This window comes from Excalfactoria chinensis, chromosome 2, assembly GCF_039878825.1.
Source record: "Excalfactoria chinensis isolate bCotChi1 chromosome 2, bCotChi1.hap2, whole genome shotgun sequence".
Lineage (NCBI taxonomy): Eukaryota > Metazoa > Chordata > Aves > Galliformes > Phasianidae > Excalfactoria > Excalfactoria chinensis.
The window spans coordinates 21,143,206-21,168,610 of record NC_092826.1 but is presented as its reverse complement, the minus strand read 5'-3'; the positions used below and the strand labels follow the sequence as shown (position 1 = coordinate 21,168,610).

Sequence of the window (25,405 nt, the reverse complement as noted above, 5' to 3'; positions counted from 1 at the left end):
TAGGTTACATTTATTCCCTTTTCCCTTCCAAGGCCTGTGCAAAACTGCTTGTATAGTGACGTGCTTAAATACCAGTTAGAAGATTACTGAAATCTAGGCTTACTTGGCAGGGAGCAGAGATCAGCATTGACTGTGCATGTAAACAAAAAATACCTACGCCAAGGTCCTCTAAGTTACTCTGTCCCCACACTTGCAACCTTTAAACAGTCTAGGACTGCTCACATCAGCAAGCAGTTGTAAGTACATGTCACTTGAACAGGATGAAAAAGACCTTTCAAGGAAGGTAAAATGTAATAATAATAATAAATTATTGTTTTCAAACTTGCAAGTATTGGAAGATTTTGAAAAAAAGAAATTACAAAATGAAGACCAAATTGTGAGAAATTTATGTTGTACAGTCAGTAGAACAACTTGAAAGAACGCTTAACTATGGATGACCGAATTAATCCATGAACAGGCCAGAAAGTTTACTTGAAAAAAGGATGGATTTGTGGTACCTGGTATACTACATTACCTGTATTTCTGTTCTGAGTGAAAATAACCAGTTTTGTGTGTCTACTTGAGTTGCACAAGGAGCAGAAACAGCATTTTGTCAGTCTTCCCTTGAGTTTGTCACACATCAGTGTGTTTATTAATATTTCTGTTTAATACGCTTTTTAAGGTATTGGAGGGTTAAAATTCCTTGTAAGCATCTTTTGGACAGTGCATGCATTTACTGAACTGTTTATTAGCCTGTAACACAACACCAGGATTTCTGAGCACTTCTTTAAGCTCTAATCACCTTGCATGTGCAGGTTTTCTTATATCATCTCCAAATACCACAGTAGGATTTTTCCCAGAGGGAATGAATTATTGCAACCGGAGCTGATAATCTGCATCAGTTGTCCAGGATAATGACACAGCTGTTTGTTTTTTTTTTTTTTTTCCAATTAAAAAATTCAGTAAATGAAAAGTTTTGTGAACAGCTGTCTACCTCCTGTGAGAAAACAGGCAGTTTTAAGAGGAATTAAATTCACACAAATGCTCATTAAAGGAAAGATGTGCTGGGAGTACAGTACGTTATTTTTGTTTTTCAAACATGTAATACAAAAATCATGAAAGTAGTAACAGAAAGGAAAGGAGGTGTTACATTAATCTAGTAAAATGTGTTTAGAAGTTCTGTAGAAAGTTAGTATTTCCTAGTGAGTACACATTGCACTTTGTAAACTGACTGTTGATTAGACTGACGTCAGTGAAAATGCAATTAGTCTTGTATATTCCTGGACATATGGAACGGATGTTGCAAAACAGCCAGGAATTAATTTCCTCTATTGCCTTCTTCCTCTCTCATGTTATTGTGATTTGACTGTCATGATTTGACTGCAAAACTATGGAAGATGAAAGTGGCCAGGGTCTGAAGACGCACATGCAAGTTATTGTGGTGCTCTGCAGCTGAACTTGAGGTTCAAAGCCCCAAATCTCTGAAGAGTAGAATAGGAAGTGAAGAACAATTGCTGAAGGTGCTCCTGCTCCATCTGAGGCATTGAACCTGCCAGCAAGGCATCACCAAGGAAGTGATTTGGACTTGAGCCTAGTGCACTGTTCTGGACCTCCCGTGGTTCTGCTTGCTTTCGTATGTCTACAGTCAGCTCCTGCTCCTGTGATCTTAGTCCTCTGGCTTGGAGAGATTTTTCAGAGTGCTGTGTCTGTTTTTCGCTTCACTCCTGACTTGTGCTGAGCAAGGTCTTGTTCCATCAGGAGGTACATTAATCTACTTAATACAGACAGGACAAATGTTTTTGGCAGAAACAAGTTTGTGGAAGATTTTCACCTTGTGAAGGAGCATTTTCCAGCTGTGGAACTGTTGTGCTCAGGCAGATTGAATAAAAGTGATCATGCTGCAGTAATTATCTGTGATGCACCGTTCTTTGGTGTGTGCCCTCTTCTTCCTTACATACCCAAACTGCTGCCTTAGCAGGTGTACATGCCTTGCTGCCAAAAGCAGGGCAGGCTCCTCTCAGTGGTTCAGCAGCACATGTTGAGAGGGGGTGGCAACTCAGTCTGGGTATTCTGGGCCATCCTGTGTCACTATTCCAAATCAGCATTCAGGCTCATGAGATATAACCAAACTCACATCACTTGAACAGGGCTGTCCTCTGCCTTCTGTGGTTGAGGCTCAAAAATACATTTGTAGAAGTTGAGAACAAAAGCAGAAACCAAACCAACCCCAAATGACTAATTGAACAACACTTATTCTAGTGAAGTTTCAGTGCATGCCAGTTCTTTTCTAGTTCTCCATGGCATCCTGAACCAAGGTGTGCTTCAGTGGAAAACATGAGCTGGTCTGTCCACACCGTTTTTCAAATGTTTCTGTATGACTGTATTTTCCCAGAGTTAGGTAGAAGGCTTCAGCGTCCATTTTCAGAACCTTGAACAGAGTTTAAACTTTCTTTAAATACAATTTAAAAGTAATAAAGAATCCACCAATAACTTTACATATATGTACCTTATTTTCCAAAATCACAGAAGCACTAAGATTAAGTATATAACAAATTAAACTCTATCTGTTGGGAGACAGAAATCTCTAGTGTGCATCGTGTACTGTCTATCCATCTATTTTTTCTTTTGTAAATTTAGTCATTACCATATTTCATTAGTGACAGGCCTCTTGTGGTTTGGGTTTTAGGGCTGGCAGGCAGCAGTAGTTGAGTCATTTTTATAGAAGAGTGCTGATAAATTATGCTGGACTTCCTATATCAATTTAATCAGCTCAGCATTTGAAGCACAATGCTTATTGTCATTATAATAATAGAAGTCAAGGTTGTATATAAAGCCTGATTAAAATACTCCTATGCAGATTTCTATTGTACAGTGGCTTTAATATTCACTCTGTACTAGACTAGTTTGAGCTCGCCTGGATCATTCTTTGTTTTTTATGAATAATACGCAAAACTAAGAAACTAAGCAACAGGAATTGCAGGCTCTACCCTAACTTCTCCCGATCAAATGGAGACTTAATTGCTATTTCTTGTCTGGCTAACGTTCTCCCAGTGTCAGTGAAGCATTTCAGGTAGCAGTCAGAAATAAACTTTAAGAAACCACATAGGGAAGTAAGAATGGCTTCTGCAAGGAAGACTTTTTTTTTTTTTGGTTCTCCTACTATTTTAAGTTCAGACAATAATCTGAAGTTAATATTCTGTTTTTAAGATGCCTTGGAATATGTCCAAACAAATGCATTTCCTGAAAAAAACCTCTCAGTTTCTCTGTATTCTTCCTTATATCTTCAGTAATGATGTGTATTAACAAATTTCACTGGTGAAATGGGGGAAGGATTTCCCTTTAACCCAACTTTACGTGGCCATGTTTCTATTTCCCTTCAGGCTGTTATATGTGATGAAAAGCCAGACAAGTGTGACAGAGTTTCCTTCCTAGAACCATTAATTACTTTGTGCATCACTAACATAACTGCAGCTTTTCCCTGCCCCTTGAACTGGAGAGTTGATATACTTCAATTAACACGAGACAGAAAGCTTACATAGCGGAAAGAAGGTGGAGAAGTATCTGCTCTGCTAGTCAGAACTGTTCTGCTCTGCCATTTCCCAGGAGTTTAGGCCACAGTATGGCAAATGCTCAGATGTAGCTTCTGGCTCCTCGGTGCCCTGGGAGGGAAGATGATTGATTGAACCATTTCCATGAGATCCATAATGAAGCTGTTCACATACCAACCCTCTTTTCTTCTCACATAATTTGACTGCTCCCTACAGAAGTCAGATATCCACAAAAACTTAATCTGTGAGAAGGCAAAGGCAGATGGAGAAAATCAGAGATTGTCAAAGTAGCCTACCTAGACATTTTCTATACATTCTTTCTCTAATGGTAAAACTGACTTCAGGTATCCAAGTATTATAAACTGATTACAGACCTGTTTTTGGTTTAGATTCAAGGTGCGAGAAAGATGTGGGTGTTTTTTTTGTTTTGTTTTGTTTTTGATATATATTTTTTTTCTAGTGTCCTTTTTTCCCCCTCTAGACAAAGAGCACTATCATGTTTTGCTTTCTAATTGTTTTATATCCTTCTTATACTGTGGTACCCAGAATGGCATGTGGTGCTCAAGGTGAGGCTGTGCCAGTTGCAGATCGGAAGCACCATTGGGAATGAGACTCAGAGTTAAAAGCACATCTTTCATCACATGGACTGTGTGCAGATATGTACATGTGTAGTTGCAGCTATGAATTGAATTCTCAGTATAAATAGAGCTACTTTTCTTCTTACTTTTTCCTATAAGTATGAGGAATTCACTGCACTGGGAAGTCTTTGGAGAAGTGGAATATTTGTAGAGCTGACTCTGTGAGGTTCAATAAAAAAACATCCATGTATTTTTAATGCAGTGTATCAAAATAAGCTTAATATTTTCTGTTCTAAATTCCTTTATCAGAGCAAACATAAACTTAATGAACTCTACTGCAACTCCTGACAACTCTTTCAGTGCTTACAGTCGTCTGTGTCATTCACTGGCTAGAATATTTCTCCATTTGACTGGGTTAGGTATTGGTAAAAGGTCTGTATGGATGGTATGATTTTAGGAGTTACTGTTTTAATTTTAGATAAGCAGAGATAAATACCATGCAACTCACAGCTCTGTGAGGGGTCTGAAATTATAGCTGTAATCATTTCTTCAGCACCTGCTGATGCAGTGTTGATACACAATGATACACCTCTCCTCTGCATTTTGACTCTGTGGGTCACTTCTCATCTTGGGAACAAACAATGTGGAATATAAGACAACTAACTCGTTGGTGGCAGAGGTCTCTAAGTTTAGCATGTTATGTTGTTTCCAAACTCTGGATGATGGCAGTGGCATACACAAGTTTGCTTCCTTGTATTTTAAGACACTGCATGTTCCCTCTAGCAGACTAGCCTCATGTCATACACAGCTGCTGTTTCTTTATTGCTATACAGATGGGAGCAGTAACAGTGGCTGAAGGTGTGATCCTGCTCTCAGCGCTTGTTGCCCCGCTCCCTCTCACCTGCATGCAGTCTCTCACACAGTTGTTGATATTTAATTTTGTCTTCCACTGAGATCTGAAATCATTTTGTAAGACCAGAAGGAATAATCCATGTCTCCTCCAGAATAACCCGTATTTTCCTTCTTTCACTACATATACTGGAATTTCTACAAAACAGAGGGTTTATCTTCCTTCCCATTGATGAAGAGGTCACAGCAGGGCTGGCAGGGACAGCAAGACCTCTTAGTGCCCCTGGGGTTTCTCTCCCATCACTCTGGGTAGAGCTATGGCTATAACCCATTGGTCAGAGTTCTGACCTGACAGAGGAAAATCTTGCACCTGATGCTTACCACCAATCACCACTTTGCTGCATGTTCATGAACGTTTTTCTGTTTCTTAGTCCATAAAAGAAGAACAACATGTTCCATCAAAGAATTATAGGGTTTAGTTGCTTGTTGAAACATGGCACAATTAAAATACTTTCTAAATAATGTTCATTAATTGCTACTTTATTTGCTGCTGAAGGAATATAAAGCCTTTTGAAGGAAATCTTGGCCTTATTGAGAGGGCAGCAAAACTTCCTTTGCTTTCCTAGATCAGATTTCAACTTTCATACCAACCACATATGTCAACAGGGATTCACTATATGCTCTTTTATTTGATAATGTGTCCCTGGAAGATGCTACATCAGTAAGGTTTTAGACATATTAAACATATGCATTAAAGCATTGTTCAAAATTCAATGGTTGCTTCACATTCTAAACAAAAGAAAATCCCCAACAAATGCAACACACCCAGCTGTGCACATCTTTCTTTTCTTAAGAAAGAGGCTGAGCAAATAAATACTTGGTGTATTTCACTTCCATTGCTGACAGCACACTTGGGAGGTGCTCAAAGATCATTATGAGGATCAGAATATAAAAACCCGGCAGATGAGAAAAGTGATGCATTGGAATGATTCCACTGACTGCACTAGGCTTTAGTTCAGAAAAACACATCCTGCGTCTCTGTACACAGACTTAAAGACTATGCTGACCAACACGTAATCTGAATCTGGGCAAATCCGCATGGAGAAAGCAGAATGCCTAGGTCAGTATTTCACAAATCTTCCTGTCTGTGTCTGCACAAAAGACTAAACTGGCATGCCTTTAAAATAGCGACATGATATACATTTATAGTTTCTGTTCATCTGCTTATTTTGAGTGCTCTCCTTAAGTAACATTTATATATTACTGTTATCTGTCCTCTGGTTTTCCACAAAAGAGTATAAAGCAATAACTGGATTGCAATATAAAGTTATATATAATGCTAAAAATTGAGAAGGTCTGTAGATTAATATGAATCTTAATGGTCATCTGACCCGCCTTGGAAGCCAACCAAGAATAGAAAGACATGACAAGACCATGGCAACAGCATTCCTAACACAAAACTGCCTAACTGTTCTGTGACAAAATGCAGCAATGAGGATTCCTAAACCCCTCCAGATGATCTCTTCTACCATCTGATTGTTCTGATTTTTCAGCAAGTTGCATTACCTACATTCCTCCTTGCTGCAATTTATATCTATTACTTTACCCACATCCCAGTAGGTGTGGAGAAGTTTACTGCCTCCTTTCCTGTGTCTTTCTCTCTTCACTAGACTAAACACTCTCAGCTTTTCCCTGCCAGTCACACCTTTTAGATATCTAATCATCCTCTGTTCTCCTTCAGGACCCTTCTCAAGGTTTATATTGGCATGTTTCTGAAGGAATTTGAACTAGGCCCATTCTGCAGAGTCCTATTTGAAGACAAGTAGGAGGATAACTTGCTCATTGGATGGTGCTGAGTCATGTTCAGTTTGTTCATTGTTGTACTCAGCACTTCGTTCCGAGGAACTACTACCTACTCAGTTATCTCACCTCTTATTCTTCTGCACTTGTTTGCCACCAGTGTGATGCTCTATCCTTGTTGCCAATTAACTGTGCTTTCTATTTGTCTGACTTCTGCTATAGTTGGCCAAAGTCCTTACAGCCTGGCACTAACTGCAAACTAAAGAAAGATAGAATTCACAAGTAACTTGAAATACTAAGTATTTCAACAATACTGGAGAACCCTATTCAGTAGATCTTTTGTGAATCTTTGAGAGCTATGCTTTTACTTGTCATCCTGCTGGCTATGTGCTCACCTTCCTGCATTTTCAATTAGACCAGGTTTTCCCAGCTCACTAATGAGAATCACATCATGTCAGAAGGGCTGCTAAGATGCAAAGAGATTATATCTACTGCTTTTCTCCTGTTCACAAAGCCCACTTGCCTGTAAAGAAGGTAAATAGGATGAATTAATACAGCTTGTAATTGACAAACCCACGGAGAATACTGTTTATAACCATACAAATTTTAGGTAACATCAAGAACACCACTTTATTGTCTGTTTGGGGGTTGATTTTATTCTTGAATCACACATTCTAGGCAGAATTTTTTTTTTTTTATGGCCTCTGTTTCATGGAAGTATAGACTGTGCTTGCTTTTTCATATCTTGTGAGCCTAATCTATTAATAATTTTTTCAAAGAGCATTGCTAACAATTCTGATATCAGCTAAACTCGACAGAACTTTCCCATCAAAAAGCATTTATCTTTACCAAGAAATTCTCTAGCCTGGTCATGTCTTCTTATTATAGCCTGTGTTCTTACACCTTTTTGTTGATGTTAGGAACCTGTGATCAGATTGGGATGACTTCAAAGCGAGAACCTATGCAATAAAAATCCATCTTTTCCAGCATACTCTATTATCACCTTTCTTTTCTTTACTTTCTTGTTGATCAGTTATCTTTTTTACTTCTGTAGAATAATTTTTTAGACAGTCTGTGTTATTTCATACTAAGAAGTCTTCTTTGCCATTAGTCCTCATCATTTCAAACTGATATAAACATTTTGTTCAAATAAAATAGAGCTCTTTCCTCCCTTTACATTCCTCTCATTCCTTGTCACTGACTGTTTCTACTAAATTTTTCAATCAATACCATATTCTTGCATTTAACTCACCGCATTTCATAGACAAAGCCTTCCTGGGTGTGAATTTCTCTGGGTGTGAATTTTCTCTGGGCAGCCTGGTCTGGAGGTTGGTGACCCTGCACATAGCAGGAGGGTTGAAACTACATGATCATTGTGGTTCTTTTCAACCCAGGTCATTCTATGATTCTATGAATTTCCCACTATACCTTGTGCTTCAAGATGTTCATCAGGCACTGGGTTCATGCTGCCACCTACTCCCATCCTGCTAAGGCCTTCTGATCTAATAGCTTGTGTGAACCAGCTCATTCACAGACCCTACTAAAACGAAGTCTCTTCCAGCAAATGATCCACTCAGGAGAAACTCACACAAATCCAGAGAAAACAACAGTGATGTTAGTGAAAGATTACAGTTCTGTGTCTGGAAAGCAACCCATTCCTCAGTCAGCAGAGCCAGTGGGAGACATTCTGTCCAGAGCTGTTTCACGGATTATTTTCACAGCCTGAAACTATTCCTGTCTTCCTATCCACAGATCATCAACTCGGTGGTACTGCTGATTCTGCTGAGTGCCCTGACCGACCCTGACCAATACCACCTTACCAGCGCTGAATTAGGGGGTGAATTTGAATTTATGGATGATGCCAGTAAGTACGGACTGTCAGAACACGAACACTCATTACTCCAGGATTTAGGTAGCTGTCACTTCAGTAATTGTTGTCATTTAGTAGTTTTATCCCCTCGGTATCCTTGGTATCTTACAGATGCATTTTTACTGTGAATGGTGCATTTGTGGCACTGTTCAATCTGGTTGCATACTGCCTTACATCAACCTGTGCTGTATCCTGACTGGGCAGGGCAGAGCCAGCACTGGACATGCAGATGTTATCCCTCGGTGCAGTACTGAGAGTCCTGGGGGAATTTTGCAAGATGCAGAAAAGTCAGATCTCTGAGTCCCATGCCCTGTAGAGCCTACCAGTGCATAAGAATATGTGCTGCTATTTCTGTAACCATATGGATGTGCTGTCCAGAGTGCCATCTGGATTCCTGTTGTTCAACTTTGAACACCCAGCATGTGCACATGGCATGACTCGCACCAACCAGTCAGGACAGATGCAGGTGATAGATATTAACTGCACAGCCACAGAAATACAGCAGTAACACTGGGCTGCTCCTTCTCACACCAAAGGCCAAGGCAAATCTTCTACACAGTCTCAGGGCAGTGTGAGACAGGACATTTATTTCTGCTAAAAAAACCTGTCTTTCCTCTAGGACAGTTTCATTTCCAGGCCAATTGTTTGATGATATTTGGTCTTTTGGCTTAACTATTTAAGTAGTATTTGGATTTTTTCCCCTGTATGCTATTTTGATGAAAAATATCTGTTTATTTGCATTTCTGCTTAGAAGGCAGCTACATTTCTGCTTAGAAGACAACTACATTCAATACTTCCCACTGCAATCTAAAATAAGGGCTCCCATGACTTCCACTGGAGCCTTGCTTCTCACAGCCACACATCTACTGCAAAAGGCTCCAACTCCATTCCTCATTCCTGCTGCAGTCAATAAAAATATCAGCAGGAATAGCTTCCACACATGAGGAAACTAATTATAACCACTGTGTGTTAGAGCTGTTAGGTTATTTGTTAAGGGATACTTACTTCTACAAGTTCTTTAGTGCAGATCAAAACCTTGGAGGCTTACATTTAGTATTAGGGGGCAATTGCTACTTTACCGCATCTTCCCTGACAAAGCGCCTACTACTTCACACTAAAAATCTTTTTATATAACTGGATTTAAGAAAATAGGGACTGTCGTAAATACAGATGGGCTCCTAGCTGATTCTGACATATTAAAACTGACTGCCTTGTCCTAATTCTCAGAGATTAACCTTGGTAATGACTGTCTGTCAGTGCGGTTTTATATAGCCGACATCTGAGGCCTGCCAGTGCCCAAGGCTTTAAAATAGTAATTCTCTTTTGTAATGCAATAGCTGTCAAATCAAGTACATCGGGGATTTCCATCTACACTTCAAAACTGTATTTTTTATATTTTTTATTGAGGCTTCTGAAGTGAACTCTGAAAGACTGTAAAAGGATGGCTCATGGGCCAGGTGACCTCATTTCCATTCATTAAAGGGAACATTTCCCAGGCAATTTAATTACAAACAAACGTTTGAATTAAGGTCTCCTTCTCTTCTTTGGCTCCCTCTGGTTTAATGCCACTGGCAATCACTGGCAGGAAAGAATTTGTTTTAATATTATTATTTTTTAATATGACTATATCTGTTTGAATTTGAGGAAACCTTTTCTTCTGAGAGAAAACATCAGACAAATTTTCTCTTGCCCTACTTTTAATTGCCTATTTTTGAGTAAATAGTTAGGTTAGCTGCATGTGCAGTAGTCCTTCGATGTGAAACCATGTGTACAAAATATAGTAAGATACATCATTTTTTAACGCTAATGAAGGTGCCAAATTTATTATCTATATGCACTTGTGCTGACAGATATAACGATGGAAATATTAGCAGCTTTTATTCTCACTGCTAGTTTTGTTGCCTCTATAATAGCAAACAAACCAACAAACATGTAAAATTTGCCTGTAGAATTATCACTCCCCTACCGCCCCTCCTCAAAAAATTAACAGCTGAATCATAATAGTGGAGGTAGGGGTTTACCTGACACTGATGACAGATTTGCCCTTGACTTCCAAGAAACTGGATTCTGCCCCATATTTGTATTTGTATTTCTTTGAGACTGCATTCAGGCTTTGTTTATGGACAAATTTCAGTTTTCCGTTCCGTAAGTGTCATCGTTGTCTGTCACACACAGAGGCAGAGACAGTCAAGTGTGAAATATTTACAAGTGCCAATGCAGCACCAGTTTTTTTATGTGAATGGCTGCTTATCCTTAATTTCAGGTTTTTGGCTTGTGCAAGACTCCCAGGGCACTGCCAGGGACTCTGAACAAACTGGTTGGTTAAGCAGAAGTACTTACCTGAACACTTGGAAAAAATGCAGTAGGACAGAGCTTTTTCCTTTTATTCGGGAAAAGAAAGCAATGGGTAAAAACACATCTGCCAGGCCTTGCCATGCAGCAGATGTGCTGGATGATAGGTTTGGCTGCCTCCCCTCAGCATGTATATGAGGGAGCTGGAGGAAATGATTACCAAGCCATTTTTCATCATTTATCAGCAGTCCTGGTCAACCAGGGAAGTCCCAGATGGCTGGAGGCTTGCCAGCGTGACACCCATATACAAGAAGGGTTGGAAGAAGGATCCAGGGAACTACAGGACTGTCAGTCTTACCTGACTATCAGGGAAGGTTACAGATCAGATTATCTTGAATACAAGCACACAGCATATGCAAGACAGAATCAGGTCCAGCCAGCATGGGTTCATGAAAGGCAGGTCCTGCTTGGCCAACCTCATCTCCTTCTACAACCAGGTGGCCTGCCTAGTGGATGAGGGAAAGGCTGTGGAAGTTGTCTACCTAGACTTTAGCACAGAGACTCTGTTTCCTACAGCATCCTCCTGGAGAAACTGGTAGGTCATGGTGTATTCTTCACTAGGTGAGCAACTGTCTGGGTGGCTGGGTTCAAAGTGGTGGCGAATGGAGTTAAATCCAGCTCATGACTGGCCGCTAGTGGTACTCCCCAGGGGTCAGTAACAGGGTTGGCCATGTTTTAATATCTTTATTGATTATTTGGATGAAGGGATTGAGTGCACTCTCAGTAAATTTGCAGATGACAGCAAGTTGTGAGGAAGTGTTGATCTGCCTGAGGGTAGGAAAGCACTACAGAAGGATCTGGACAGGCTGGATTGCTAGGCTTAGGCCAGTTGTATAAAGTTCCCAAGATCAAGAGCCTGGTCTCTTGGGCTTGGGGCAGGATAGCTGGAAAGCTGCACAGTGGAAAAGGACCTGGGGGTGTTAGTAAACAGCCAGCTGATCATGAGACAGCAGCGTGCCTAGGTGGCTAAGAAGGCCAACAGCATTCTGACTTGTATCAGAAACAGCACAGTCAGCAGGACCAGGGAAGTGATTCTGTGTTCAGTATCTGCGAGGCCTTACCTGTGCACATTGTTGGGCCCCTCCCTACACTGAGACCCTGGAGAGCATTCAGAGAGGGGGTACAAAGCTGGTGAAGGGTCTGGAACACAAGTCTTATGGAAAGCAGTTGAAGGAACTGGGATTGCTTTGTCTGGAGAAGTCTTAGAAGAGACCTTATCACTCTACAACTAGCTGAGAGGTGGAGGTTGACCTCTTCTCCCAGGTAACAGCAATAAGACAAGAGAGAATGGCCTTAAGTTGTGCCAGGGAGGTTCAGGTTGGATGTTAGGAAAAATTTTCTACCAGAAAGAGAGGTAATGCATTGCAACAGGCTGCCCAGGGAGGTGATAGACTTAATGCTGCTGGAGGTGCTCAATAGAAGAGTAAATACGTTACTGGTTTAGTGGGCACAATGGTAATGGGTTGACAATTGGACTAGATGATCTTAGAGGTCTTTTCCAATCTTAATGATCCTATGATTCTATGAACCAGGGAATGCTTTGGGCTTCCTCCCCTAGTGTCTGTTTAACTGAGTCCATTTAGTCTCAACTTTTTCTTCTTATTTCTTTTGGGCCTGAGGGAGTTGTGCTTGAAGATGGACTAGAAAAAATGTGAAATGTGTGAGCTGCTCAGTGCAATGTTTTTGCTAGTAAAAGCCTAATAATCCCTGAGTGGGAGATGAAAAAACCTTGTAAATCAGCCTGGCTTCTGAGAAGGTTTTACCTAAGACTCCTGCTCAGCTTGTTCTTCATGCAGGCTATGATCCTGGCATGTTAACAGCCCAAATAAGTAAGGAACATTGCTAGTTTGCATTTACACTCTTCATACTATCAGTTGTGTGCGGTACTTCATAAGCCATATGAAACCAAGGACTGAAATCCTGCCTATGCCCTATAGAAACCCATGGTAACTCTGTCAAAATCAGCCAGTATCTCTGCCTGAGGATGTGCAGCTAAGGCAAGCAGTGGTCTCTGTACAGAGCTGAGGGGAACAGCAGGGAGAGTGCTGGGATCCTCTCCCTGCAGAACATGATATGCAACCCAAAGTACAAATAGATTTAGTTCAAATGGAAATAGTTTTATAAGGAAACCCATAGATAGCAAGCTTGAAGTTTGGCTAGGAGGATTAAGGGGAGCATGTGCCTTTCCTGCCCCTTATCATCAACATCTCTGATGTAGCATGAGCCCCATGTCAAAAGGAAGGGGAAAAGCTACAGCAAGTAAATTCTTCTAATGATTAATGCCAAGGATGCTCCTTGGCATGTGCTGGAATTAGGTTTGTTGACAGCATTATGGTCAAAGGGAGGCATTGTCACACTTCAGATACCTTCTAAGTCAGGCGGTGATGGGTAATGAACAGCCTAAACACAGTATTTATGAGTCTCAAGTCCATCAAACAACTTCTTAAGGCAGGCAGTCCAAACACACCTGGTTACGACACTGTGGACTGCAGGTACAGAATCACAGAATCATAGAATTGCTCAGATTGGAAAAGACCTCCAATATCATCAAGTACAACCATGACCTAACCATTCTACCCTAACTCTAACAATCCTCTGCTAAATCATGTCCCTGAGCACCACATCCAAATTGTTTTTAAACACATCCAGGGATGGTGACTCAATTACCTCCCTGGGGAGCCTATTCCAGTGCTTAACAACCTTTTCTGTAAATAAGTGTTTCCAGATATCCAAACTAAACTTACCCTGGCACACTTGAGGCCATTTCCTCTCATCCTGTCACCTGTTACCAGTGAGAAGAGACCAACCCCACTCTCACTGTAAGCACCTTTCAGATACTGAAAGACAGCAATCAGGTCTCCCCTCAGCCTCCTTTCCCCAGACTAAACAGCCCAGTTCCGTCAGCCCCTCCTCATAGGGTATATTCTCCAAGCCCTTCACAAGCCTTGTTGCCCTTCTTTGGAGCTGCTCCAGCACCTCAATGTCCTTTTTGTACTGAGGTGCCCAAAACTGAACACAGTACTCAAGGTGAGGCCTCTCCAGTGCCAAGTACAGGGGCAGGATTTCTTCCCTAGTCCTGCTCACTACACCATTCCTGATACAAGGCAGAATGCCATTTGCATTCTTAGCATACTGCTGGCTCATATTCAGCTGACTGTCCATCAGTACACCAAGGTCCCTTTCCATCAGGCAGCTTTCCAGCCACTCCTCCCCAAGCCTGTAGGGTTGCCTGGGGTTGTTATGACCAAAATGCAGGACCCGACACTTGGCCCATCAATCCAGTCTCCCCAGGTCCCTCTGTAGTGCCATCCTAACTTCTGGTAGATCAACACTATCTCCCAGCTTGTATGTCACAGATACTCTCAGTACTAGGACCTCAAGAAAATCGTGTCCTAAATGCACAACTTCCTCTCTTCTCTTTGGGCATAGCCTCTGAAATGTAGTTGCAAAATGCAGTTGCAAACTCACGGTTTCTGTAAGGGCAGGTGCAGAAATAGTCTCTCATTTCTGGCATTCTGATGAAGGCTGATGATGATGCATGAGAGATATTTAGGAAAAAGTCAAACATACGTGTATTTTTCCCCCCAGAATTTCCTTCCAGCACTTCACGGCTTAGAAATTCCTTAAATCTAATGAAAAGTTAATTGAAAGCTGAGCAGCAATAGAGGAAAAATACAGCATTCCTGTAATTACTCCAGTCAAAACCTTAAAGAATATTTTGCTTCCTACTTACTTCCTACCACTTCAACTTTCCTGAGAGTCATACATCTTCATTAATAAACTGTGCATCACTGTAATATTCCTGGTTGAAATTAAAGTTTCAAACACATCATGCCTCCTGTAAGATGCCTCTAACTGCCTTATCTAGTCTTTCCTTTAAAAACGTGATTCTGCTTTGCTGAAGCATTTAGAGAGATGTGATAGATTGTATGTGGTAGCTGTTACTGCAAAACCAAGCTTTAGTGTGCATTCTCTCTCTGGTGTTTGTTGTAGTTTTTTGTTTTGTCTGTTTGTGTGTTTGTTTTTCCATATCCTTGTCAGCTTGGTCATCCTTTAGGTTATGGAACTGTGGAACTGGCAATAACTAATAATGAATAATTTGAGACTAAAAGAGGGGAGATTTAGGTTAGATGTTAGGTGAGGTGCTGGCATGGGCTGCCCAGAAAAGCTTTGGATGTCCCATCTCTGGAGGCATTCAAGGCAAGGTCAGGTGGGGCCTTGGGCAGCCAGTGGCCATGGCAGGGGATTGGAACTGAGAAGATGTTGGGCCCCTTTCCAACCCAAGCCGTTCTATGATTCTATGATAATGAGAACATCCTGCTCTCCCCAAGATTAATCTGAACTGAGCTTTTTAGCTCAATACGGACCTCCTCTCTCAGACCGTGACCTTCTCCAGTCTGAGAGGCATGTCTGCAACCATGGGCAAAGATGTGACAGTGGTTCCTGCTGATCCACATGGAACAGATAACCTTCAGCTGCATATACATCAGCCAAGAGCTGTCCCACAGCAGGCAGAGTTGGGTACAGAGAATAAAAGTAGGCAAAGTCCTGGTAACTATCTGGCAGCTGGCTCCTGCTGACTCCAGTGTCTGGCAAGCTCTCATTTATCCACAGTGGTCGCATTTTAAGTTCTGCATAGGCACTTTTTGATGACTGATGTAATCATCACAGGCAAAATAGTCTTCTTGACAATTATTTCCCAGATATTTGAAAATTCTTTGGAAAAAAAGAGAAATGAAACTATTCACAGCCTTATCGGAGCTATGGAGGTTTGTGCAGTGTAATCACTGTCTTTGTTTCTTGTATATCAGAGGTTTCACATAGGATCTAGTGGTTCCCTTCAGCAGTAGCTGGGCAATGTATCTGGCTCATCACCACCCACACACACTTCCCCTCCTGCCCTTTGGAATGCTCATCACCAAGCAAGTAGCAAAATAACTGAATCAAGCTCTGATTTGTTCTGCAATCACTCATATGTTTCTCTTTCAGATATGTGCATTGCCACAGCAATTTCTCTACTTATGATTCTGATTTGTGCAATGGCTACATATGGCGCGTATAAGGTAACTCATTATACTCCATAAAGATGTGAATTAAGCAAAGTGTACAAGCCTATAGAAAGCAAATTAAAAATGCTTCTTCCTAACAATTTCTTGTTTAGCTGAAAATTAAGAGAAAAAACAAGGAGGTGGCAGAGCTTGTTGCCTAGATCAGTGGTGTCACACAGCCCCATGCTGAAGGCAGGACAGATGCCCACTTGTGTTTACTGTCTGCACTTTCAAATATGAGTAAGCTCTGGGAAAGCTGCGCATTCATAGAACTGAACCTTGTTCCTACCAAAATTAATGGAATTTTTTCCCATTCAACTCCCATGCCTGTGGTTAGTTGGCCCAGTACTAATCCCATTTATTAAGGGAAAAAAAACATTCTCCTGTGGTTTTTAAATGTCCCAGTACCACAAGCTGTGGGACTTGCACCACACATACTGCAGCAGTTCAGCAGCCAAGCTGGCCTGGCCAACTCTTTTGGCCAAATGTTGTATTTCCTTTAGCTGATTTTACAGCCTCTTTTACAGCTTCATGAAATGTAACACTGCATTCTGTCAAATATTCCTTAGGTTTTAGTACAGAAATATATGTATCCCTCCATTTTGTCTTGTAGTTGATGACTGTTTATTTTATTTCCTTTCCAGCAACATGCGGCTTGGATCATTCCTTTCTTCTGTTACCAGATCTTTGACTTTGCTCTCAACACATTGGTTGCCATCAGTGTACTTGTCTATCCCAGCACAATTCAGGACTACCTTCACCAGCTGGTAAGGCACTTGATTTTTACAAGGGCTTAGGAGAAAATTGTGCACAGTTTGTCCTGTATTTCTGGCCAATATTTCACTGCTGACTTCCTAGGCAGTCCTTCAATGGTCCTCTCAGTCTAAGCTTTCTCATCAATATTCAGTATCCATGCAAGTTACATTACTAGCTTAGTACAATATCTGTGCAGAGTTCTGGAGTCTTGAAGTGCTGTGGAAGTTCTCAGCACCATTTCATTTAGAATGAGAACCACTGGAAGAGATAGACAGTAAGTGATTGCTTCTGAATTTGAAGCTACTGTGTTCGTATCCAGTGACTTATTTTTGGTGCTATATCAGGGTTGTTTTTTTGCTCCTTTGAATGTACTTGGTGGCTTTAACGTAGATTTCATTAAGAAGGAGTTTGATACAATGCAGGTTTGTTTTTGCTAAAATATATTGTCAGAGTCTGTTTTAGGAACGATTAGAGGTTTCTTTCTTGCCATGTTCTACTTTGGCCAGTCATCCATAGTCAACACTGAGTGAGCCTATGATTAAAATCCCCTACAGTGAGGACAAGAGCATCTTTTGTTTCAGGGCCAGATGGGTTCAGATGGGGTTGCAGAGTTGTAGTACCTAACCCTGCAGCCATCTCTGAAAATCTGCCTCAAGAACTTGAATGCAGATTAGCTCAATTGTGAACTTTGTTACATGGATGGAAAAAACAGCTAGAGCAGTATAAATAACAGATAATGAGCAGCAGCTGGCAGATAAATGGCCACACAAATCTGTGGGAAGAGGCAGTGTGACAAGCCAGCAGGAGCTGAGATACATCAGGAGTCTGTTATGATTCACCTTACTTAACACCCACCTGCCTTCACAGCCAGTGCTGCACTGGAATAGAAGGAAAGGAACAATTCAAAGGATTCTTAGACACGAGAGTGGAAAAGAGGAAACTAAAGCAGGAGCCCTCCTGTTCACCCTTTGCCTGCAGCCCTTCACTTGGGTCAGTGCCAGCCCCACTCCTGTAGCAGTTGAGGGGCCATGTGGCTGCATGACCAGATGCAGCTCTGCAGCTCACAGTCCCCATTCCAGGAGGCTCGTTGTAACCAGGTTTTGCTTAATGTTGGCCCCTGTGGGAGAATGAAAGGGGGAAAGCAGAGGCCTTGGGAGCAGGCAGGGAGCTATGCACTGAAGAGATCCTGCTCTTCTTGTTGGGTACCACATCTGGAGTTGGCTCACCAACAAGGCAAAGGACAGCCAATTCCCTCAAAATCAGTAGGTCATCACTGTCATCCCTGCTGCAAAGTCCTTCCATAGCCAAAACAAAACAAGTGGGCCCTGGAGGATACTGGAAACTGTGCAGCAAATCGCTTTGTGATCCACCTTGCTGTTTCAGCCTACATTCCTAACAGCATTACTAATTACACCAGGAAAGACATGGTTTTCCCTTCTGTTCAGTGCAGCCACCATCTGCTGTGCACATATACTTCTGTTTTCTTCCATGACGTTTTTCCTGAGGTACACTGGGGCATGAAGCTGAGTCCTGCCACGTGACTGCAAGAAAGCTGGAGACTTAATCTCCTTTTGAGAGTCCTTCATAGTGTTGAGATGTTTTATTTCTGGATAACTCAAATTAATGAAACCTTCATTAAAAGTTACAAAAAATTAGAAAATAACTAATAACCTCCGAATATGTAACTAGAAAGGGCAAAGGACTATTTCTAAGTATATTAGAAATGAAAAAATTCTAGTGAAGGAGAAGCTATTTGCTGGGAAGAGGTGATAAAAGTACTGATGTAAAAAAGGAAGAAGTATTCAAGGAAGAAGTATTCACTATTTATTTCTGCTTTGCATATGAAAACAGGCAGTATAACATGTTTACATGGCCAGGGTTTTTGAAGTCCTTTTATTTGCTGACAGTCAAGAGTTTTCAGTCTGAACACACAGTTTTTGAATGAATAAACCCAGCTAATTTGTACTCCGGTGTGTTAAACTATCTGGTTGCATGGATCTTTGTCTTGTGGTTGTGAGTCATTTTCTGGATGGGTAATGAGATTGTGCTTCACAAGCACTAAACCGTCTGTGCTCAGAAGGGCAAGGGGGATATACAGGATAATTACAGGCTAATTATCCTGGCATTGCTACCAGAGTACAGAGTGACAGCAGTGCTGAGATGAGAGTCAGTTGATAAAGGATTAAAACAGAGCAATATGATTAATGTCTGCCAGCACAGTTTCATGGTATATCGATCCTACAGGAAAACTCATTTTCTTTCCCTGACTAGATTGCATGTTTTGTAAATAAAGGTGAGCAGGAACATAATAGTCCTTCATGAGACATTTGACTTCATGGCATGATAGAACATCAGTGAAACACTAGACTAATAAAGGATGTATCAAATGGATTAGAACAGGTTAGCTGGCAGATCAGGAAGGGTTGTAGTCAAACCAAATACCTTCCAATTGTTTTTTTGTTTTGGGTTAAGCAAGGTGTCTGGGAATCAGCACTAGGTTTTGTGCTCTTGCTGACTTCTTCTGACAACCTTGGTGCCCAAGGGACTATCCACCAGGCCACCAGAGAGAGCTTCTCTAAGTCACTGTCTGGAGGGATCAAGTTCTTTATGGAAGGTCGAGAGCAAGAGCCTAATCTAACTCTTGTTTGTCATGCCCTGAAAGACTGTAAAGTGCACTGCCCAAGGTGAATACATCTCTGCATTTCCCAGAGCCAGTACTTGTGACTTTTTCCAGAAGAAATTAATAAAACTTGTGGATGACACAGAGACTAATTGAGTTGTAAATAACCCCATGGACAGAGGTATTACCCAGTGATCCACACTGACTGGAGCCTGGGTTCATTCAGCAATTCATGCTACATTTCTAAGTGTAAATGCATATATATATACATATATATATATATTAAGGAATAGAAAGAATACAGATGAGCTTATACTATAGCAACTGCACCTGGGATTCTGTAAATAGACTGGGAAACTTAATGACAAGAGTCTCCTTTTTTGGGGTTTTGTTTTCTTTTTAACTTTTCTGCTATTGTCATAAGATGTACCTAAATATTTCCCGTGCCTCTGATTTTAACATGCAGAAAGGTTCCTCTGTAAGCCATTTAAAAGCTGGATAAACTGCAGTATGATGACAAATGACCAGCTTTTCCTGCTTAATTTGTCAAGAAAGGAAATCAAAAGGTGATGTCATTATAGCTTTCATATTCAGAACAAGTAGGTATTAAAAGGCTGTTGAAATAATGATAATGATAATTATCAATAGCTAAAAGCTGATCTGGTTAAGTTCAATTAGAAACAAGGAGTCATTTCTATTTCCTCATTCACAGCAGAGATTAGTGATTTTCAAAGGCTGTGTAGGGCCACAGTGAATTTGGTACATTAATGCCAACTGTTGAACTTTTTTGAAGCTGTTAAACCCTCCTGTGTCTGAGCCATGGTCCTTAACATCACTATCTTAGCAGAGATCTCTGGGACCCTTGCATGGAAGCCCATATCTGTTGGCAAAAGTTTGTCACATTTGGTTCAGAACAAATACACTCTTGAGTAGGAAAAAGCAAACATGTTCATTGAAGCTGTGTTACCCAGTGATATCAGAGTTACTTTTGCAATATGTGGGATTTTAGTGGCAGAATAAGATGCAAGTAAAACCAAACTTTTCCATTTTTTAGCAATAATGCTATCAGCACAGTGACAAATTCTGTTACGCAGGCTTACACCCATGGACATGTTCCCCTACCTTTTAATACTCCTGATGGAGAAGTCTGTAGTATGTGCCAAGTTCAGGTTAAGATTGCAGTTAACACCTATATCTCCGCAGGTGAAATCAGAGTCATGCCAATTGTGTGTGATCACTCCTGATGATTTATAAATAATTCTAGGGACTTCTTGCCCTCTTTCTCTTTGCAGAGCCCTGCCAAGCAAGGCTAAAAGCAAGGGAGTGGATTGTGTTTCTTCCTGGCAATCTTACACTTTTTTTTTTTTTTTCTCTAAAACTACTTTGAATATGGGGATTGATGTTGTAGAGAGGCGAGTTTCGTAAGGGAAATGAGAAATCCCAATCATTCTTCAAATCCGTGATTGAATATCTGGAAAAGCATATTACTTAAGTAATAGAATACACTTGGCAGCCACAGAAGAACATTACTTTCTTACCCTAAGGTCAAACTCCAATATTTTTAATCACTTCTGCTTTTCTATGTTATTATCTGTAATTATTCTATCTATTCACTATGGTGCGCATGTGTCAGATTTAAGTCTAGCAGTGGAGGGTTACAAGCTATTCTAAAACTCTCTATGTACTTTTACAGAGATGGTAAATAAATACTTATCACTAGGGTAGGCAGAGCCCTCGCTGAAAGTGTTGCAATTGCAAAACAGAAGAGCATAAGCTGTTTTGTAACACCTACCTGCAAGGGCTGCAAGTCTCTTTGGAAACTATGTTGGCTTTTAGTACCCAGTTTCACACAGGTGTGCAACTCAAATCCTGTACATTGAAAGAGAATCTTAGTGTGAAGGGTCATGTGAAAAAAGTAGCTGTTGCAGCTATCATTTCAAATGGACTATGGAGATGACGTGTATTGAAACTTTCTGAAGTTGTCTTGTTTGTTATTGGTGCTACAAAAGAAACAAACAAACACAAAATCTTTGCATATCATAAGTGTTTCATATATGAATTGAAAATCTTTTCAATTCTTGGAGCAGTAGAGGTCTAAAGCAGTTTGACCTCAAGCACATTTTATTTCTTCACCTCAAATAATACTTTGATATATGTGCTTTCTAAAACCTTAAAATTAAACACTTCATCTCCTGTCATCTGATATCAGTATACAGAATGTTTTGAACCAGAGGTACAGGACAGGCTAGTCTGCAACTGAGTTACACGACATTGTTTTTTATTAAAGTATAGATCTTTTTCAGGTCATCTAAAGAATATTTTGAGGCATACTAAATGGCTGCAATGCTGATGTCTAACAGTTATGGTTGTATCAGTCACGCTTTTATATCCTACGGGAATAGTCTAGAGAGTATAAAAGATTAAACATAGAGAAATGATTCCCATAAACTAAAGCTTAATAAAGGAAGATTCTTTGTGACACTTTCTGACATTTTTAATACCATTTTATAATTCCAAAGAGGTACAATTATCTTCATAGCAGGGTTTCAAGTCTCTACAGACACACTGCTGGTTTCTTTCAGTTCTGTAAGATCTAATTATCTGAGGACTGTATCTGTTGACTGAGAATCCACAATGGATTTTTTTGTGATCCAAAAGGAAGGAAAGCATAGGAGATTGTACAAGAGGGAATAGAAAGGACTTGGGCTTTCTGTTGTGCATTTGTCCAATATTGATGCCAAATACTTGCTACACAAATTTTGAAGAATCTAATAGAGTTTTGTTATGTATAAGCAGTAATTATTTTTAATTGAAAGCTTACACATATATTATTATGTATGCAATATGTTCAGTATCCACGACAAGGTTAGGAATGACACATTAATTAAGACCTTTAATGCCAGTGCCACACCACTACGAGTACTTCTTGTTTGCATAGGAAATTTCACAACACCTTGCTGCAGAATCCCTCCTGCATTTCCAGTGATGGACTGGATATTTTCCCATCAAGCCATAAGTCTCTCCTAGCTTCACCAGACCATTCACGGTATTTGACAATATTTGAGTTGTTCCCTGAAGTTAAGGTACCCATGCATTTGCCAAGCTTTTGGTCTGACCCTGGCACACAGGACCATCCCTGCAGCAGGATTTCAGTTCCTGGTTTCTCCATGGCTGAGCAAACCTCTTATAAAGGAAAAGAAGTTTTCTCTTCCCACTTCATATACTCATAGTAGTGTTTGAGCTCATGACTGCAGCATCAGCAGAGGATGATGGGTGCTTAATTCATCTGAACTGCTTTTGGTACTGGAACCAGCTGAGGCATTTCCAGTAATCTTTCTTGATTCTGCTAAATTCTGCAGCTTTCATAAATCGTTCTTCCCACAACACTGAAGGGGTTTGTGGTTGTGAGTCAAGATCTAGTGGTTCCCCAGCCTGTCTGGGCAAGCAAGTATTACATATCTTCTTGTTGGTAGGTGTAGCCAGCCTCAGTAACAAACAAAGGGAACTTCCACGTTCGTTGACCCATGGCCCTGGGCCATTCATCGCAGTCCCGAAAGCTTTTTCTCACATACAGGAAGCAGGGAAGCCCCGGGAGGCATCACAAAATCATGGAATATTCCAGGTCGGCAGGGACCCATGAGGATCAGCAAGTCCAACTTCCAGCTCCATGCAGGACCACCCCAGATTCCAACCTTGTGTCTGAAAGCGTTGTCCAAATGCTTCCTGAACTCCAGCAGCTTGGTGCTGCAGCCACTGCCCTGGGCAGGCTGATCCATGTCCAGTCAGCCTCCTCTGCCCAAGAACCTGTCCCTCACCCCCACTTTCACTTCCCCTGCCGCAGCTCCATGCCGTTCCCTCGGGCCCTGTCGCTGTCACACAGAGCAGAGCTCAGCGCTGCCCCTCCACTCCCTGTCAGGAGCTGCAGCCACCATCAGGCCTCCCCTCAGCTCCTCTGCTCTGGGCTGCACAAACCAAGGGACCTCAGTCACTCCTCATGCATCTTGCCTTTTAGACCCTTCACCATCTTCATTATCCTTCTTTAGATGCTCTCTGCTAGGATCTGGCTTCATTTTTCCACACTCTGTACCAAGACCTTACAGGTATTTATTGATGGGGATAGCCACCATGTGGGATTTGCTGTTACCTCATGTCAGAAAAGAAACCCAGACTGCTGAGTGTGGATGAACAAACTGCAGCTTTTGCTCCTCATATGCTCTCCCAGCTTGTTGCTTTCTGTATTTATTTACTGTCTTTTCACTTGCAGCGCTGCAGATGTAAGGGATGTGTTCCTCCCAGGCTTGGCCAGGTCTCATGGCTCTGGCAGATGTTCTTGCTCTTTAAGGTTTCAGGAACTTCTGTGGTCATTTTCCACCCTCCTCTTTCCCTCATGCAAATCTCAATTGCATTGATGTCTGGAAAGAGCCTATCGTGTTGTGAATGAAGTCCCAGCATGCAGTTGTCCAGTCTTGGGCTGGATTCTGATTCCCAAAGCCAGAGCATCTGAGGTGGAAAGCATCACTAGGAGGTTTCTATTACATTCAGAAACTTTTCCAACTAGTTTTTAATGGTAGGTCAGTACTAAAATTAGCCTTTTTTAGGCAGTTTTACTGAGACTGCCTCTGATTGACTGGGCTTTCTAACCTAGTATATGTCCTCACTCCTGCAAACTACAGTAGAGTAGTCTGTGGCTACAATACTTAGATATTCTGCATATAAGGTTTGGTTCTGCGTCATCTTTTCTTGACATACGTTCTTGCTTTATTTGTTTCTGGGTGTTGCAGTTTCAAGTGCAACAGGAAAAGGGGAGGGAAAACCCTTTTCACCTTCTCATCCCCCTCAAAGAAAGAAGGGGGAAAAAAAATAGAAACCAACCCAATTAAGACAAAGATAGAGAAAAATTTACTACAAATAGTAAAAGAATGTAAGATAATAAGAAGAAAAAGAGATACCATTAATAAAACAAGTAAAATGGCAGAAAGGGAAGTTTTGACCATTCTGCTCACTGTGCTACCAGAAACTGGAAGGGCCATTCACCCCCGCCATTCAGCATGAAGTTACTCTGAGATGTACATTGAATATTCCCATTTTGTTGCAATCATAGAACAGCCTAGGTTGAAAAAAACCTCAGAGATCATCTAGTTTTAGCACCCCTGCTGTGGGCAGGGTCACTAATGACTAGACCAGGCTGCCCAGAGCAAGATCCAGTTTTGATGGGTGGATGAGCCTTGATCCACTAAATAAATACAGGCTCCTATGCAAAAGCAACCCCAGAAATCAGCTTGCCCTTGCTCAAGGCCAGGATGACCCACAGTTTTCCCTAGTATGTTCCTTACATGTACTACAGCGACCTTTTCCCCCTCTACAGTAATTACAAGGCTGGATTGGGCAGGGCTATCTTGGCTAGCAGACCCTTGAGTACTGACTAACAAAGTAGCTGCTGCCAGATGCTTATCCCAGTGCTTGAACGTTCTGCCACCCATTGCTTTCAGCATGGCTTTTTACTGTCCATTGTATCATTTGATTTTCCCAGAAGCTGGTGCACAGCAGGCAATACGAGATATCCACTCAATGCCACGTTTTTTGGACCATGTGTTCATGAGAATGATTTTAAAATGAGTTCCCTTATCTGAATTTATTCTGTTTGGGGTACCATGTTGCAATAAGACCTGTTTTTTGAGGCCTAATATAGTGTTTTGGGCAGTGGCATGAGGGACAGGGTATGTTTCAAGCTACCCAGTGGTTGCTTCCACCATATACTCTTGCTTTCTTGGTTTGTGGGTGACCATATCCAGTATACATAGCAACAAAAAAAAAAAGTAACTCATTGAATTTTAGTTGTCCAGTTTCCTGCAAAAGCTGCACTTCAACAAAGAAGATAATGTGATAAAAACTCCAGCCATGGAATTCAGTACATTAACAGAAACACTGCTGTCAAGAGCAGAAAATGTGCTTATGTAACGGTTATCTGCAAATGGTTACAGCTGCTGTTGATGTTAATCACTCCG

General features: G+C 41.2%; 1 protein-coding gene across 1 annotated transcript in view; it reads left to right on the top strand.

The window, feature by feature from the left end:
* Positions 1-25,405, top strand: part of LAPTM4B (lysosomal protein transmembrane 4 beta) — a 61,690-nt gene that overhangs the window by 5,817 nt on the left and 30,468 nt on the right. Inside the window, exons 2-4 of the mRNA XM_072330168.1 lie at positions 8,507-8,618; positions 15,966-16,039; positions 16,669-16,791. Of these exons, the coding sequence (XP_072186269.1) occupies positions 8,507-8,618; positions 15,966-16,039; positions 16,669-16,791 (309 nt within the window). The remainder of the gene's footprint in view (positions 1-8,506; positions 8,619-15,965; positions 16,040-16,668; positions 16,792-25,405) is intronic.